This window comes from Procambarus clarkii, chromosome 60 (genome assembly GCF_040958095.1).
Source record: "Procambarus clarkii isolate CNS0578487 chromosome 60, FALCON_Pclarkii_2.0, whole genome shotgun sequence".
NCBI lineage: Eukaryota > Metazoa > Arthropoda > Malacostraca > Decapoda > Cambaridae > Procambarus > Procambarus clarkii.
This window is the reverse complement of record NC_091209.1, coordinates 23913123-23928856: the sequence shown is the minus strand read 5'-3', so window position 1 is coordinate 23928856 and position 15734 is coordinate 23913123. Positions and strand designations below refer to the sequence as shown.

The following is a 15734-nucleotide window of genomic DNA, read 5'->3' as shown; positions in this document are numbered from 1 at the left end:
GGATGGGTGTAGTGGTGGTGTGGATGGCTGTGGTGGTGGTGTGGATGGCTGTGGTGGTGTGGATGGCTGTGGTGGTGGTGTGGATGGGTGTAGTGGTGGTGGTGTGGATGGCTGTGGTGGTGGTGTGGATGGGTGTAGTGGTGGTGTGGATGGGTGTAGTGGTGGTGTGGATGGCTGTGGTGGTGGTGTGGATGGCTGTGGTGGTGGTGTGGATGGGTGTAGTGGTGGTGTGGATGGCTGTGGTGGTGGTGTGGATGGCTGTGGTGGTGGTGTGGATGGCTGTGGTGGTGGTGTGGATGGCTGTGGTGGTGGTGTGGATGGCTGTGGTGGTGGTGTGGATGGGTGTGGTGGTGGTGTGGATGGGTGTGGTGGTGGTGTGGATGGCTGTGGTGGTGGTGTGGATGGCTGTGGTGGTGGTGTGGATGGCTGTAGTAGTGGTGTGGATGGCTGTGGTGGTGGTGTGGATGGCTGTGGTGGTGGTGTGGATGGCTGTAGTAGTGGTGTGGATGGCTGTGGTGGTGGTGTGGATGGCTGTGGTGGTGGTGTGGATGGCTGTAGTAGTGGTGTGGATGGCTGTGGTGGTGGTGTGGATGGCTGTGGTAATGCTTAATATCATTTAAAACAGGGAAGTAGGATATATCTCTCTATGTCCTGTCTACTATCTTCATTTTGTAGCTGTTGCGCTATAGCTTAACAATTCTGACGTTCAAATTCTTTGTTGAATCGGTCCAAGAAGCTGTGGATAGTGGAGCTTCTCTCAAGCTGAGAGAGCACAGCTTCTCTCAGCACGTTCCACTTGCTGACCACCTGTACAAGGTACAAGTATATGACCTTACACTCTTCGACTCGCTTGTGTTTCTAACTTCCACTTGTGTTGTTTTATTTTCTCTCAATTTAATGAGGCTGACCTAGTTCCCTTCCCCTCTATTTTATGTTGCTATCATACTTACCCTGTTTCTTCTGCCTTCCAGGCTTGTGTGGTCTAGTTCCTTCCGCCTGTTATCATAGCTTAACATTTTTAGCTTTGGATCTTATATGGTAAGGAATCTCTGCACTATTGAAATTTTCGTATTATTTTGCACAAGATATGGATTCCAAGCAGGTCTTGCAGATTCCAGTACTGGTTTAACAAAAGCTGTGCATATTGCGTTGAAATAGTCATGATTTCGGGTTTTAAATGATGTTCTAATGTTCACCAGCGTCCCGTATTCTCCTGATGTCACCCTGCCTGTGTGAGCCTCCGGTGTTGGTGTTGAGGTTACATCCACTTCCAAATCTCCCTTCTCTGATTCGTGGTTACTTTCTAGTTGTGGTATATTAACCTTCTGGTCGACTCTCTTCCTTTCCACATCCTCACTACCGTACACTTTTTGTAGGTGACCTCCAGCACTTGTCAACTCCTGGAATTTGTCAAGGTCGTATTTTAACATTCTGCAATACTCCTCTGTTTTTACATTTTTAATTAGTTTTGCATCACATAGAAACATTATCCGAAAGAGAGAGTTCGCGCATGTTTGATCCTTAATATTAGCAACATTAGTGCTCCAGGACCGAGCCTTGAGGGACCCACTTGTAACATTCCTCCAGCTGGAGACTTCGCCCTCTGAATGTGACGATCTTCCTCTCCTTAAGAGACTTCCTTTCACAGTTTAGCATCCTGCCACTTACACCAGTTGCATGTCCATCTTGTACACCAGTCTCTGCTGGGACCTGGTATCAAGTGTTCTTGAGCCAAAAACATATATAATCTATCCTGTCATTTTTTCCTATCGCACTCTATTAATCTTGTCTTAAAACCCATTGAAGGTTAACAATGGGTTAACCCAATGGGTTAACAATGAGTTAACCCAACTGAAGTTCCCTCTCTCCATCTGAAGTTCCCTCTCTCCATCTGAAGTTCCCTCTCTCCATCTGAAGTTCCCTCTCTCCATCTGAAGTTCCCTCTCTCCATCTGAAGTTCCCTCTCTCCATCTGAAGTTCCCTCTCTCCATCTGAAGTTCCCTCTCTCCATCTGAAGTTCCCTCTCTCCATCTGAAGTTCCCTCTCTCCATCTGAAGTTCCCTCTCTCCATCTGAAGTTCCCTCTCTCCATCTGAAGTTCCCTCTCTCCATCTGAAGTTCCCTCTCTCCATCTGAAGTTCCCTCTCTCCATCTGAAGTTCCCTCTCTCCATCTGAAGTTCCCTCTCTCCATCTGAAGTTCACTCTCTCCATCTGAAGTTCCCTCTCTCCATCTGAAGTTCACTCTCTCCATCTGAAGTTCCCTCTCTCCATCTGAAGTTCCCTCTCTCCATCTGAAGTTCCCTCTCTCCATCTGAAGTTCCCTCTCTCCATCTGAAGTTCCCTCTCTCCATCTGAAGTTCCCTCTCCCCTTCCTTCTGAAGTTCCCTCTCCCCTTCCTTCTGAAGTTCCCTCTCCCCTTCCTTCTGAAGTTCCCTCTCCCCTTCCTTCTGAAGTTCCCTCTCCCCTTCCTTCTGAAGTTCCCTCTCCCCTTCCTTCTGAAGTTCCCTCTCCCCTTCCTTCTGAAGTTCCCTCTCCCCTTCCTTCTGAAGTTCCCTCTCCCCTTCCTTCTGAAGTTCCCTCTCCCCTTCCTTCTGAAGTTCCCTCTCCCCTTCCTTCTGAAGTTCCCTCTCCCCTTCCTTCTGAAGTTCCCTCTCCCCTTCCTTCTGAAGTTCCCTCTCCCCTTCCTTCTGAAGTTCCCTCTCCCCTTCCTTCTGAAGTTCCCTCTCCCCTTCCTTCTGAAGTTCCCTCTCCCCTTCCTTCTGAAGTTCCCTCTCCCCTTCCTTCTGAAGTTCCCTCTCCCCTTCCTTCTGAAGTTCCCTCTCCCCTTCCTTCTGAAGTTCCCTCTCCCCTTCCTTCTGAAGTTCCCTCTCCCCTTCCTTCTGAAGTTCCCTCTCCCCTTCCTTCTGAAGTTCCCTCTCCCCTTCCTTCTGAAGTTCCCTCTCCCCTTCCTTCTGAAGTTCCCTCTCCCCTTCCTTCTGAAGTTCCCTCTCCCCTTCCTTCTGAAGTTCCCTCTCCCCTTCCTTCTGAAGTTCCCTCTCCCCTTCCTTCTGAAGTTCCCTCTCCCCTTCCTTCTGAAGTTCCCTCTCCCCTTCCTTCTGAAGTTCCCTCTCCCCTTCCTTCTGAAGTTCCCTCTCCCCTTCCTTCTGAAGTTCCCTCTCCCCTTCCTTCTGAAGTTCCCTCTGCCCTTCCTTCTGAAGTTCCCTCTGCCCTTCCTTCTGAAGTTCCCTCTGCCCTTCCTTCTGAAGTTCCCTCTGCCCTTCCTTCTGAAGTTCCCTCTGCCCTTCCTTCTGAAGTTCCCTCTGCCCTTCCTTCTGAAGTTCCCTCTCCCCTTCCTTCTGAAGTTCCCTCTCCCCTTCCTTCTGAAGTTCCCTCTCCCCTTCCTTCTGAAGTTCCCTCTCCCCTTCCTTCTGAAGTTCCCTCTCCCCTTCCTTCTGAAGTTCCCTCTCCCCTTCCTTCTGAAGTTCCCTCTCCCCTTCCTTCTGAAGTTCCCTCTCCCCTTCCTTCTGAAGTTTTCTCTCCCCTTCCTTCTGAAGTTCTCTCTCCCCTTCCTTCTGAAGTTTTCTCTCCCCTTCCTTCTGAAGTTTTCTCTCCCCTTCCTTCTGAAGTTTTCTCTCCCCTTCCTTCTCAAGTTTTCTCTCCCCTTCCTTCTGAAGTTTTCTCTCCCCTTCCTTCTGAAGTTTTCTCTCCCCTTCCTTCTGAAGTTTTCTCTCCCCTTCCTTCTGAAGTTTTCTCTCCCCTTCCTTCTGAAGTTTTCTCTCCCCTTCCTTCCGAAGTTTTCTCTCCCCTTCCTTCCGAAGTTTTCTCTCCCCTTCCTTCCGAAGTTTTCTCTCCCCTTCCTTCCGAAGTTTTCTCTCCCCTTCCTTCCGAAGTTTTCTCTCCCCTTCCTTCCGAAGTTTTCTCTCCCCTTCCTTCCGAAGTTTTCTCTCCCCTTCCTTCCGAAGTTTTCTCTCCCCTTCCTTCCGAAGTTTTCTCTCCCCTTCCTTCCGAAGTTTTCTCTCCCCTTCCTTCCGAAGTTTTCTCTCCCCTTCCTTCCGAAGTTTTCTCTCCCCTTCCTTCCGAAGTTAAGAACATAAGAACATAAGAACAAAGGTAACTGCAGAAGGCCTATTGGCCCATACGAGGCAGCTCCTATTCTATAACCACCCAATCCCACTCATATACTTGTCCAACCCGTGCTTGAAACAATCGAGGGACCCCACCTCCACAATGTTACGCGGCAATTGGTTCCACAAATCAACAACCCTGTTACTGAACCAGTATTTACCCAAGTCTTTCCTAAATCTAAACTTATCCAATTTATATCCATTGTTTCGTGTTCTGTCCTGTGTTGATACTTTTAATACCCTATTAATATCCCCCCGGTTATGTCCATTCATCCACTTGTAAACCTCTATCATGTCACCCCTAACTCTTCGCCTTTCCAGTGAATGCAACTTAAGCTTTGTTAATCTTTCTTCATATGAAAGATTTCTAATTTGGGGAATTAACTTAGTCATCCTACGCTGGACACGTTCAAGTGAATTTATATCCATTCTATAATATGGCGACCAAAACTGAACTGCATAATCTAAATGGGGCCTAACTAGAGCAAGATATAGCTTGAGAACCACACCAGGTGTCTTGTTACTAACGCTGCGATTAATAAATCCAAGTGTCCGATTTGCCTTATTACGAACATTTATGCATTGATCCTTTTGTTTTAAATTCTTACTAATCATAACTCCCAGATCCCTTTCGCAATCCGACTTCGCAATCACAACACCATCTAGCTCGTATCTTGTAACTCTATCATCATTACCTAACCTCAGACCTTTACATTTATCAGCATTAAACTGCATCTGCCAAACCTTTGACCATTTCAAAACCCTATCTAGATCAACTTGAAGTGATAGTGAGTCCTCCTCCGAATTAATTTCCCTACCGATTTTCGTATCATCGGCAAATTTGCAAATGTTGCTACTCAAACCTGAATCTAAATCATTTATATATATTATAAACAACAGAGGTCCCAGGACAGAGCCTTGAGGCACTCCACTTACAACATTTTCCCACTCTGACTTGATTCCATTTATACTAACTCTCTGTTTCCTTTGGTATAGCCATGCCCTAATCCAGCTTAATATAGCACCCCCAATACCATGAGACTCTATTTTTTTAATCAGTCTTTCATGTGGCACTGTATCAAAAGCTTTGCTAAAGTCAAGGTATACAACATCGCAATCCTTACCACTATCAACTGCCTCAACAATGCTAGAATAAAAAGATAACAAATTTGTTAAACATGAACGGCCATTTATAAAACCATGTTGCGACTCAATTATTAATTTATGTTTTTCAAGATGAAGACGAATTTTATTTGCTATTATAGATTCGAGTAACTTTCCCACAATAGACGTTAGGCTAATTGGTCGATAGTTAGACGCAAGTGATCTATCTCCTTTCTTAAAAACTGGTATCACATTAGCAACTTTCCAAAACTCTGGCACTCTGCCTGACTCTATTGATTTATTAAATATGGTTGACAGTGGGTCACAAAGCTCCTCTTTGCATTCTTTAAGCACCCTAGCAAACACTTCATCCGGCCCTGGGGATTTGTTTGGTTTGAGTTTTACTATTTGTTTAAGAACATCCTCCCTGGTAACTGCTAAACTCGTCAACCTGTCCTCGTCCCCACCCACATTACACTAACAGTAGAAGTCTAAGAAATAAAATTAACGAATTAAATGCTCTTGTCTGCACAGAAAAAATAGATATTATTGCACTTACCGAAACGTGGATGAATGTAGAAAATAGAGAACTATTAGCTGAATATCAAATATATGGATTTAAACTATTTCACACAGATAGATATATTAGACGAGGAGGTGGAGTAGCCATATATGTTAGGGACAATTTGAAATGTAGTCTCAAAGAGGGAATCAAAACAGAGCCACACACAGAAACTATTTGGATTGAATTAAACGAAAAAGCTAATAATATTATAATAGGAGTAATATATAGGCCACCAAATTTAGACAGAATGGAAGCAAAGCATCTATGGGATGAAATATCTAGAGCATCTAGATCTAACAGTATTTATGTCATGGGTGACTTTAATTTTAGCGGAATAAACTGGTTGAACAAAACAGGGAATAGTGAAGCAGAAGATTTTCTAGAATTAATTGACGATTGCTTTCTTACGCAACACATTAAGGAACCAACACGGGAAAATAATATTTTAGATTTAGTGTTAACTAACAGGGAAACGCAAATTAATGACATCGAAATAGGGAGTGAGCTAGGGAGCAGTGATCACAAAGAAATCAGATTTAGCATAGAATGGAATAGACCAGTAGGAGAAAATTCTGTTAAAGTGCCAGATTTTCGAAAAGCTGATTTTAATAGCCTAAGAAATTTTTTGGGTCAAATTGATTGGAAAGGCTTGGGTATGGGGTGTGGGCCGGTCTTGGAGCGAGACATGAACCCAGCGATAGGTGACTTAAATGGGGATTTCGATGTGGATTCAATATATAACTTATTTAAGAATATTCTAAACAAAGCACAGGAACGTAGTATACCATACAAATTGAATAGATCGTATACTAATGACCCAAAGTGGATAACAAAGAATTTGAAGAACCTTATAGTTAAAAAGAGAGCTTGGTACAAAAGGATTAAAAATGGGGAGGTCACTTTAGAACAGGAATTCGTACAACTGGTTAGAAATGTTAAAAAAGAGATAAGGAAAGCAAAAAGAAACTATGAAGTTCGCATAGCAGGGCAAGCAAAGACAAATCCTAAAGGGTTTTTTCAGTTATATCGTACTAAGACTAGGGAAAGGATAGGTCCATTAAAAACTGAGACAGGTCAAATAACAGATAGTGATGAAGAGATGAGTAGTATTTTTAATAAATATTTTGTATCTGTATTTACTAAAGAGGAACTTAACAATATGCCTTCACCTGTTTTCTCTCCCCTTCCTTCCGAAGTTTTCTCTCCCCTTCCTTCTGAAGTTTTCTCTCCCCTTCCTTCTGAAGTTTTCTCTCCCCTTCCTTCTGAAGTTTTCTCTCCCCTTCCTTCTGAAGTTTTCTCTCCCCTTCCTTCTGAAGTTTTCTCTCCCCTTCCTTCTGAAGTTTTCTCTCCCCTTCCTTCTGAAGTTTTCTCTCCCCTTCCTTCTGAAGTTTTCTCTCCCCTTCCTTCTGAAGTTTTCTCTCCCCTTCCTTCTGAAGTTTTCTCTCCCCTTCCTTCTGAAGTTTTCTCTCCCCTTCCTTCTGAAGTTTTCTCTCCCCTTCCTTCTGAAGTTTTCTCTCCCCTTCCTTCTGAAGTTTTCTCTCCCCTTCCTTCTGAAGTTTTCTCTCCCCTTCCTTCTGAAGTTTTCTCTCCCCTTCCTTCTGAAGTTTTCTCTCCCCTTCCTTCTGAAGTTTTCTCTCCCCTTCCTTCTGAAGTTTTCTCTCCCCTTCCTTCTGAAGTTTTCTCTCCCCTTCCTTCTGAAGTTTTCTCTCCCCTTCCTTCTGAAGTTTTCTCTCCCCTTCCTTCTGAAGTTTTCTCTCCCCTTCCTTCTGAAGTTTTCTCTCCCCTTCCTTCTGAAGTTTTCTCTCCCCTTCCTTCTGAAGTTTTCTCTCCCCTTCCTTCTGAAGTTTTCTCTCCCCTTCCTTCTGAAGTTTTCTCTCCCCTTCCTTCTGAAGTTTTCTCTCCCCTTCCTTCTGAAGTTTTCTCTCCCCTTCCTTCTGAAGTTTTCTCTCCCCTTCCTTCTGAAGTTTTCTCTCCCCTTCCTTCTGAAGTTTTCTCTCCCCTTCCTTCTGAAGTTTTCTCTCCCCTTCCTTCTGAAGTTTTCTCTCCCCTTCCTTCTGAAGTTTTCTCTCCCCTTCCTTCTGAAGTTTTCTCTCCCCTTCCTTCTGAAGTTTTCTCTCCCCTTCCTTCTGAAGTTTTCTCTCCCCTTCCTTCTGAAGTTTTCTCTCCCCTTCCTTCTGAAGTTTTCTCTCCCCTTCCTTCTGAAGTTTTCTCTCCCCTTCCTTCTGAAGTTTTCTCTCCCCTTCCTTCTGAAGTTTTCTCTCCCCTTCCTTCTGAAGTTTTCTCTCCCCTTCCTTCTGAAGTTTTCTCTCCCCTTCCTTCTGAAGTTTTCTCTCCCCTTCCTTCTGAAGTTTTCTCTCCCCTTCCTTCTGAAGTTTCTCTCCCCTTCCTTCTGAAGTTCTCTCTCCCCTTCCTTCTGAAGTTTTCTCTCCCCTTCCTTCTGAAGTTCGCTCTCCCCTTCCTTCTGAAGTTCGCTCTCCCCTTCCTTCTGAAGTTCGCTCTCCCCTTCCTTCTGAAGTTCGCTCTCCCCTTCTGAAGTTCGCTCTCCCCTTCCTTCTGAAGTTTGCTCTCCCCTTCTGAAGTTCGCTCTCCCCTTCCTTCTGAAGTTCGCTCTCCCCTTCCTTCTGAAGTTCGCTCTCCCTTTCCTTCTGAAGTTCGCTCTCCCTTTCCTTCTGAAGTTCGCTCTCCCCTTCCTTCTGAAGTTTGCTCTCCCCTTCCTTCTGAAGTTCGCTCTCCCCTTCCTTCTGAAGTTCGCTCTCCCCTTCTGAAGTTCGCTCTCCCCTTCCTTCTGAAGTTCGCTCTCCCCTTCCTTCTGAAGTTCGCTCTCCCCTTCCTTCTGAAGTTCGCTCTCCCCTTTCTTCTGAAGTTCGCTCTCCCCTTTCTTCTGAAGTTCGCTCTCCCCTTTCTTCTGAAGTTCGCTCTCCCCTTCCTTCTGAAGTTCGCTCTCCCCTTCCTTCTGAAGTTCGCTCTCCCCTTCCTTCTGAAGTTCGCTCTCCCCTTCCTTCTGAAGTTCGCTCTCCCCTTCCTTCTGAAGTTCGCTCTCCCCTTCTGAAGTTCGCTCTCCCCTTCTGAAGTTCGCTCTCCCCTCCCATCTGAAGTTCACTTCCCCCCCCTCCCCCATCTGAAGTTCGCTCTCCCGTATCTGAAGTTCCCTCCCCCCCTTCATCTGAAGTTTATCTTCTCCAGGTCTTCCACTGTTCTCACCCTTATTACTCTCTCCACCACGGTACACAGAATGTTATCGACACTGGTCTATAACTTAGGACCGCCAGTCTGACTCATTTCTTGACTGTTAGGGTTATGTTTGCCTTTTTCTAGATTTTATGGAGATTTCCCATTTCAAGTGTTTTATTGAAAGCATTTGTTAGTGAGTGACAAGGCTCCTCTGCAGCCTCCTTCAGTAGCTATAATTAGTCCCTGTTTGTTAGTGAGTGACAAGGCACCTCTGCAGCCTCCTTCAGTAGCTATAATTAGTCCCTGTTTGTTAGTGAGTGACAAGGCACCTCTGCAGCCTCCTTCAGTAGCTATAATTAGTCCCTGTTTGTTAGTGAGTGACAAGGCACCTCTGCAGCCTCCTTCAGTAGCTATAATTAGTCCCTGTTTGTTAGTGAGTGACAAGGCACCTCTGCAGCCTCCTTCAGTAGCTATAATTAGTCCCTGTTTGTTAGTGAGTGACAAGGCACCTCTGCAGCCTCCTTCAGTAGATATAATTAGTCCCTGTTTGTTAGTGAGTGACAAGGCTCCTCTGCAGCCTCCTTCAGTAGCTATAATTAGTCCCTGTTTGTTAGTGAGTGACAAGGCACCTCTGCAGCCTCCTTCAGTAGCTATAATTAGTCCCTGTTGATTTTGTTGCATCTAATGGCATGATGCAGGCGATGAGTCACAATAACGTGGCTGAAGTATGTTGACCAGACCACACACTAGAAATTGAAATTGAATCGACTTGAGAATGGTCCAGGACGGACCGAAACGTCGTCGTCCCTTCAATTTCTAGTGTGTGGTCTGGTCATCAATAATGGCATGATCTCCTCAACCGGTTTATAAACCTCTGTTAGTGGCTACTGTGTCATCCAGTGTTTCCTCTGGCTTTTTATCACTTTACTCTGGTCTCTATGCACTTTGGTTCATATGTAATTACCTCCTGCAATCATTTGAGTTTCTTGCACACCTTGTCATTTTCCACGAGACTTCGCCTCTCTCTCGCTCTTTAACCTGATCACATGGTATCTTATTGTTTCTTTTCTCCTAACATGAGTGAAAACTAATTTGGATGGTCTTTAGTATATGCTGTAATATTGTTTTCACATTTTCTCTCGGCTTCCCTCCTGACCCTGTACCGTTTTCATGCTTTTTTGGTCCCGTCCTTGTTGTTCTGTGCTGCCTATTGAACCTGGGGTTTACCTTCCTCATCCCGCTTCTCCTCAAGTTGCGTCGCCATATTTCCCAGCTTCCATCATCTCATGAAATATTTCACACTTGTCTCCAAGAAAATCGCATTGGGGGTCTTTGTAAATGTTTGTTTATAAAGGATTTAATATAGGCCAACCCCGACTAGCCCATGTCTGTCCCATACTCTAGACTATTCCCCCTGCAAAGTTGAGCAAGGCTGGCTCCAAGCATCTGGCCTCGAACTTTGAACAGAATGATAGACATTATATATTGGTGTTGTTAGAGGGAACTTCTGTACGTCTATCCAATTGGAAGCCAGGGGCCAGATTCACGAAGCAGTTACGCTAACACTTACGAACCTGTACATCTTTTCTCAATCTTTGGCGGCTTTGTTTACAATTATTAAAAAGTTAATAAGCTCCGAAGCACCAGGAAGCTGTTTATAACAATAACAACAGTTGATTGGCAAGTTTTCATGCTTGTAAACTGTTTAATAAATGTAATCAAAGCTGTCAAAGATTGAGGAAAGATGTACAGGTTCGTAAGTACTTGCGTAACTGCTTCGTGAATCTAGGCCCAGATGCTTAAGGGTAGCCTCTCCTAACTATGCAAGGGAAATGGTCTGGGGTACGAGAGAGACATATGTTGCTCTAGACGGGACTAAGATAAATACTGTAAGTAATATTACCATTTATAGCAACCATTTGATTTTTTATGGAGTGAAGTATAAAATATCCTTCCTGGCTCCTTCCTGTTAGGTAGTTCCTCACCCATGTTAGGGCCTTCCCGCTTACTCCTGCCTGCCTCTCAAGTTTGTATAGTAGTCTCATGTGCGGTACTGTATCAAAGGCCTTTTGGCAGTCAAGAAATATGCAGTCTGCCCAGCCTTCTCTGTCCTGCCTTATCTTTGTTACTTTGTCATAGAATTCTAAAAGGTTTGTTAGGAATGATTTCCCTGTCCAGAACCGATGTTGGTGCTTGTTTACAAACCCAATGCTCTCCAGGTGCTCAACATGTCTTAGCCTAATTATTCTTTCAAGTATTTTGCAGGGGATGCTTGTCAGTGATACGGGTCTGTAGTTAAGTGCCTCCTCCCTATCACCTTTCTTGAAAATCGGTACGACATTTGCCTCCTTCCAGCAACCGGGCAATTCTCCCAACCTAAGTGACTCATTAAACATCATTGCCAGAAGCACGCTGAGAGCCTGCGCTGCCTCTTTAAGTATCCACGGTGATACTTTGACTGGTCCAACCGCTTTAGTTGCATCCAGTGTTGTCAACTGTTTCATTACCTCCTCCTAATGTCACCTCTATATCTGATAGTCTTTCATCTAGGGTAATCTCTTCTAACAATGGGAGCTGCTCAGGCTCGGTTGTGAACACTCCATGGAAACTTGCATTCAGTACCTCACAGATTTCCTTGTCGCTTTCTGTATATGCCCCTTCTGTTTTCCTCAGTCTTGTCACTTGGTCATTTACCGTACATCTTCCTTCTTATATGGCTATGTAGTAATTTAGGTTGCTTTTTCGCTTTGATTGCAATATCAATCTCATAATTTCTTTCCGACACTCGACTTATGTTAATGTAATCATTCCTAGCTCTGTTACATCTAATCCTGTTGTCCTCTGTCCTTTGTCTTCTGTACTTCCTCCACTCCCTCCTACTTCTCACTTTTGCTTCCTGACACTGTCTATTAAACCATGGGTTATTATATTCCCTCCTGCTTTTTTCCTTTATTGTTGGAATAAATCTCTCTTCTGCCTCCTTGCATTTCCATATGACTTGGTTCATCATATCTTGCACTGTTTTTCCTCTAATTTCTTCCTCCCACTGCACTTATCCCAAGTACTCCCTTATCCTTCTGTAGTCCCCTCTTCTGTAATCAAGTCTCCTTACTCGGACCTCTTGTCCTTTGGTCACAATTTTAAGCTCCATCATGTAGTCAAAGACTAGGACACAATGGTCACTGGCTCCTAGTGGTATTTCATGTTCTAAATGCTCAATGTCTTCTACATTCTGGGTGAAAACGAGGTCTAATAGGCTGGGCGTATCCCCTCCTCTTTCCCTAGTGTCTTCCTTCACATGCTGTGTTAGGAAATTCCTGTCAATAACAGTCTACTAGCTTCGCTCCCCAGGTCTCCTCCCCGCCATGGGGATTCCTTCGTTTCCCAATCTATCTCGCCATGATTTAGGTCCCCCATGACCAGCAGCTTCGCTCTCATTCTATGCGCTATAGTTGCTGCCCTCTGCAGCAACTATAGCGCATAGTTAGCTGTGTTGTGTGTGTGTGTGTGTGTGTGTGTGTGTGTGTGTGTGTGTGTGTGTGTGTGTGTGCGTGCGTGTGGTGTGTGTGTGTGTAGGTGGGTGTGTGTGTACTCAACTAATTGTGCTGGCGGGGGTTGAGCTTTGGCTCTTTGGTCCCGCCTCTCAACTGTCAATCAACTGGTGTACAGATTCCTGAGCCTACTGGGCTCTATCATATCTACATTTGAAACTGTGTATGGAGTCAGCCTCCACCACATCACTTCCTAGTGCATTCCATTTATTAACTACTCTGACACTGAAAAAATTCTTTCTAACGTCTCTGTGGCTCATCTGGGTACTAAGTTTCCACCTGTGTCCCCTTGTTCGTGTCCCACCCATGTTGAAGAGTTTGTCTTTGTCCACCCTGTCAATTCCTCTGAGAATTTTGTAGGTGGTTATCATGTCTCCCCTTACTCTTCTGTTTTCCAGGGATGTGAGGTTCAGCTCCTTTAGCCTTTCCTCGTAGCTCAATCCTCTCAGTTCCGGGACGAGCCTGGTGGCATACCGCTGAATCTTCTCTAACTTTGTCTTGTGTTTAACTAGGTATGGACTCCAGGCTGGAGCTGCATACTCCAGGATTGGTCTTACATAAGTGGTATACAGGGTTCTGAAAGATCCCTGACACAAGTTTCTGAAGGCAGTTCTTATGTTGGCCAGTCTAGCATATGCCGCTGATGATATTCTTTTGATGTGGGCCTCTGGGGTACAGGTTCGGTGTGATATCAACCCCCAGATCCTTCTCTCTATTTGTCTCTTGCAGGATTTCCCCTCCCAGATGATACCTTGTGTTCAGCCTCCTGCTCCCTTCGCCTAATTTCATCACCTTACACTTTCCTGAGTTGAACTTTAGCAGCCATTTTCTAGACCATTCCTCCAGTTTATCCAGGTCATCCTGTAGTCTCTGTCTATCTTCATCCGTCCTTGATTCTTCTCATAATTTTTGCATCATCAGCAAACATTGAGAGGAATGAGTCTGTACCCTCTGGAAGATCGTTCACATATATTAGAAACAGGATGGGTCCAAGTACTGAGCCCTGTGGGACTCCGCTGGTGGCATCTCGCCACTTCTGATGTCTCCCCCCTCACCGTTACTCGCTGTTTCCTGTTGCTTAAGTACTCCCTTATCCACTGGAGCACCTTACCTTTGACTCCTGCCTGTTGCTCCAACTTTTTTAACAGCCTTTTATGGGGTACTATGTCAAAGTCTTTTTGGCAATCCAGGAAAATGCAGTCGGCCCACCCTTCTCTTTCCTGCCTAATTTTCGTTGCCTGGTCATAAAATTCTATTAAACCTGTGAGGCACGATTTACCATCTCTGAACCCATGTTGGTGGTGCGTTACAAAGTTATTTCCCTCCAGATGCTCTACGAGCCTTTTCCTCACGATCTTCTCCATCACCTTGCATGGTATACAAGTTAGGGAAACTGGCCTGTAGTTCAGTGCCTCTTGCCTGTCACCCTTCTTGTATATTGAGACTACGTTAGCTGTCTTCCAACTTTCTGCTAAGTCTCCTGTTTCCAGTGACCTGTTATACACCATAGAGAGTGGCACACTTAGTGCTTCTGCACCTTCCTTTAGTATCCATGGTGAGATTCAGTGAGATATGTTGGTAGGTTTTGTATATACGCTGGTATATACAATATACAATTTTGTATATATGTGTATATATATATATATATATATATATATATATATATATATATATATATATATATATATATATATATATATATATATATAATGTCGTACCTAGTAGCCAGAACGCACTTCTCTGCCTACTATGCAAGGCCCGATTTGCCTAATAAGCCAAGTTTTCCTGAATTAATATATTTTCTCTAATTTTTTTCTTATGAAATGATAAAGCTACCCATTTCATAATGTATGAGGTCATTTTTTTTTTATTGGAGTTAAAATTAACGTAGATATATGACCGAACCTAACCAACCCTACCTAACCTAACCTAACCTATCTTTATAGGTTAGGTTAGGTTAGGTAGCCGAAAAAGTTAGGTTAGGTTAGGTAGGTTAGGTAGTCGAAAAATAATTAATTCATGAAAACTTGGCATATTAGGCAAATCGGGCCTTGCATAGTAGGCTGAGAAGTGCGTTCTGGCTACTAGGTACGACATATATATAATATATGTATATATATATATATATATATATATATATATTTTTTTTTTTTTTTTTTAATATAGGGAAGGGAGTACCACCTCTGGCTGGAAGAAGGGGGACCCATAGCCTCGGAGGAAACCACACATAACGCATTGGAGGGAATGTAGGTCCCCTCCAATACAGTTTGTGTGCTTTTCTCCTACCACCCCTTCCCTTTTTTTTTTTTTCCTTTATTGTGTATTTAAAGGTTACAAAACATGCAAGACAAATGCCTAAAGGTTATGGATCTCTTGAAGCTCCTCCGCTTCTGGACAGGAACCGAGGACGCAGCAAGCATTTCCCCTCTGGATCGCCACACTGAGACGCTGAAACAAAAAACTGGAAGCCCTTGGGTCTCTGGTGACGTCAATGAGCTTGGAACCCAATTCCTTGAGAAATCCCAAGGCACTCTTGCCCCATGGGCCATGCGTCTCAGACGCTATGGGAACTGTTACGGCCCTCTCGGGACGCAACGGGGTTCTTACTCTGATGTAGTTAGAGGAAGATATATATCCGGCCCCAAGCCAGTAGAGGCTATCAAGGGATGAGATCCGTGACGCAAGTAACTTAAAGGGAGTATGGAAAGAAAGTTAAGAACTTAATATTATAATTAACACCATCACCATTTAAATATATAAAAGTAAAATGTACACAAGGGGGAGGGGTATTAACACTTTACAGAGGGGATCAACACTGTAGTCTTCTGCTGGAGACTATGGATCCTCGAAGCTAGGTGCTGAGTCCGCGGTGCTTTCTTCGTGGCCTCAAGACGTGTCCTCTGAGAACGCCGAGTCTACCCTGGCCACAGGTCAGCCACAACACAGGTCCACTGGGGGCACCGTCGTGGAGGCCGTCAACCACACGTCCAGCAGGTCTGCTGGCAGGTACTGAGCCACCAAGGCTGGTACGGCCACTCCACGAACGATAAAAGGGGTACGCTCTAGACAGGAGTCTCGTGTGATATCACCAATCACCCTCCTGTCCTCAATACCCCAGTGGATTATCGTCTCCAACCGTCGGTCCCGGGTAAATCCTTCCACTGCCACTCCACTGGCAGGCTTAACACACCACAGTGTTCTTCCGGGGGGACGACGTCACGACAGCTGCAGCAAACTTCA

The 15734-nt window shown here is 44.6% G+C and overlaps 1 protein-coding gene across 1 annotated transcript; it reads right to left on the bottom strand.

Annotated features, from left to right (window-relative positions):
- Positions 1-1536: 1536 nt before the first annotated feature.
- LOC123766991 (germ cell nuclear acidic protein-like) lies at positions 1537-8861 on the bottom strand. Its single transcript, XM_069307353.1, has 2 exons — positions 8337-8861; positions 1537-1710 (listed from the first exon to the last, which is right to left on the bottom strand). Exons 1-2 carry the CDS (start codon positions 8859-8861, stop codon positions 1537-1539), a joined length of 699 nt encoding a protein of 232 aa, XP_069163454.1.
- Between the last annotated feature and the right edge of the window lie 6873 nt (positions 8862-15734).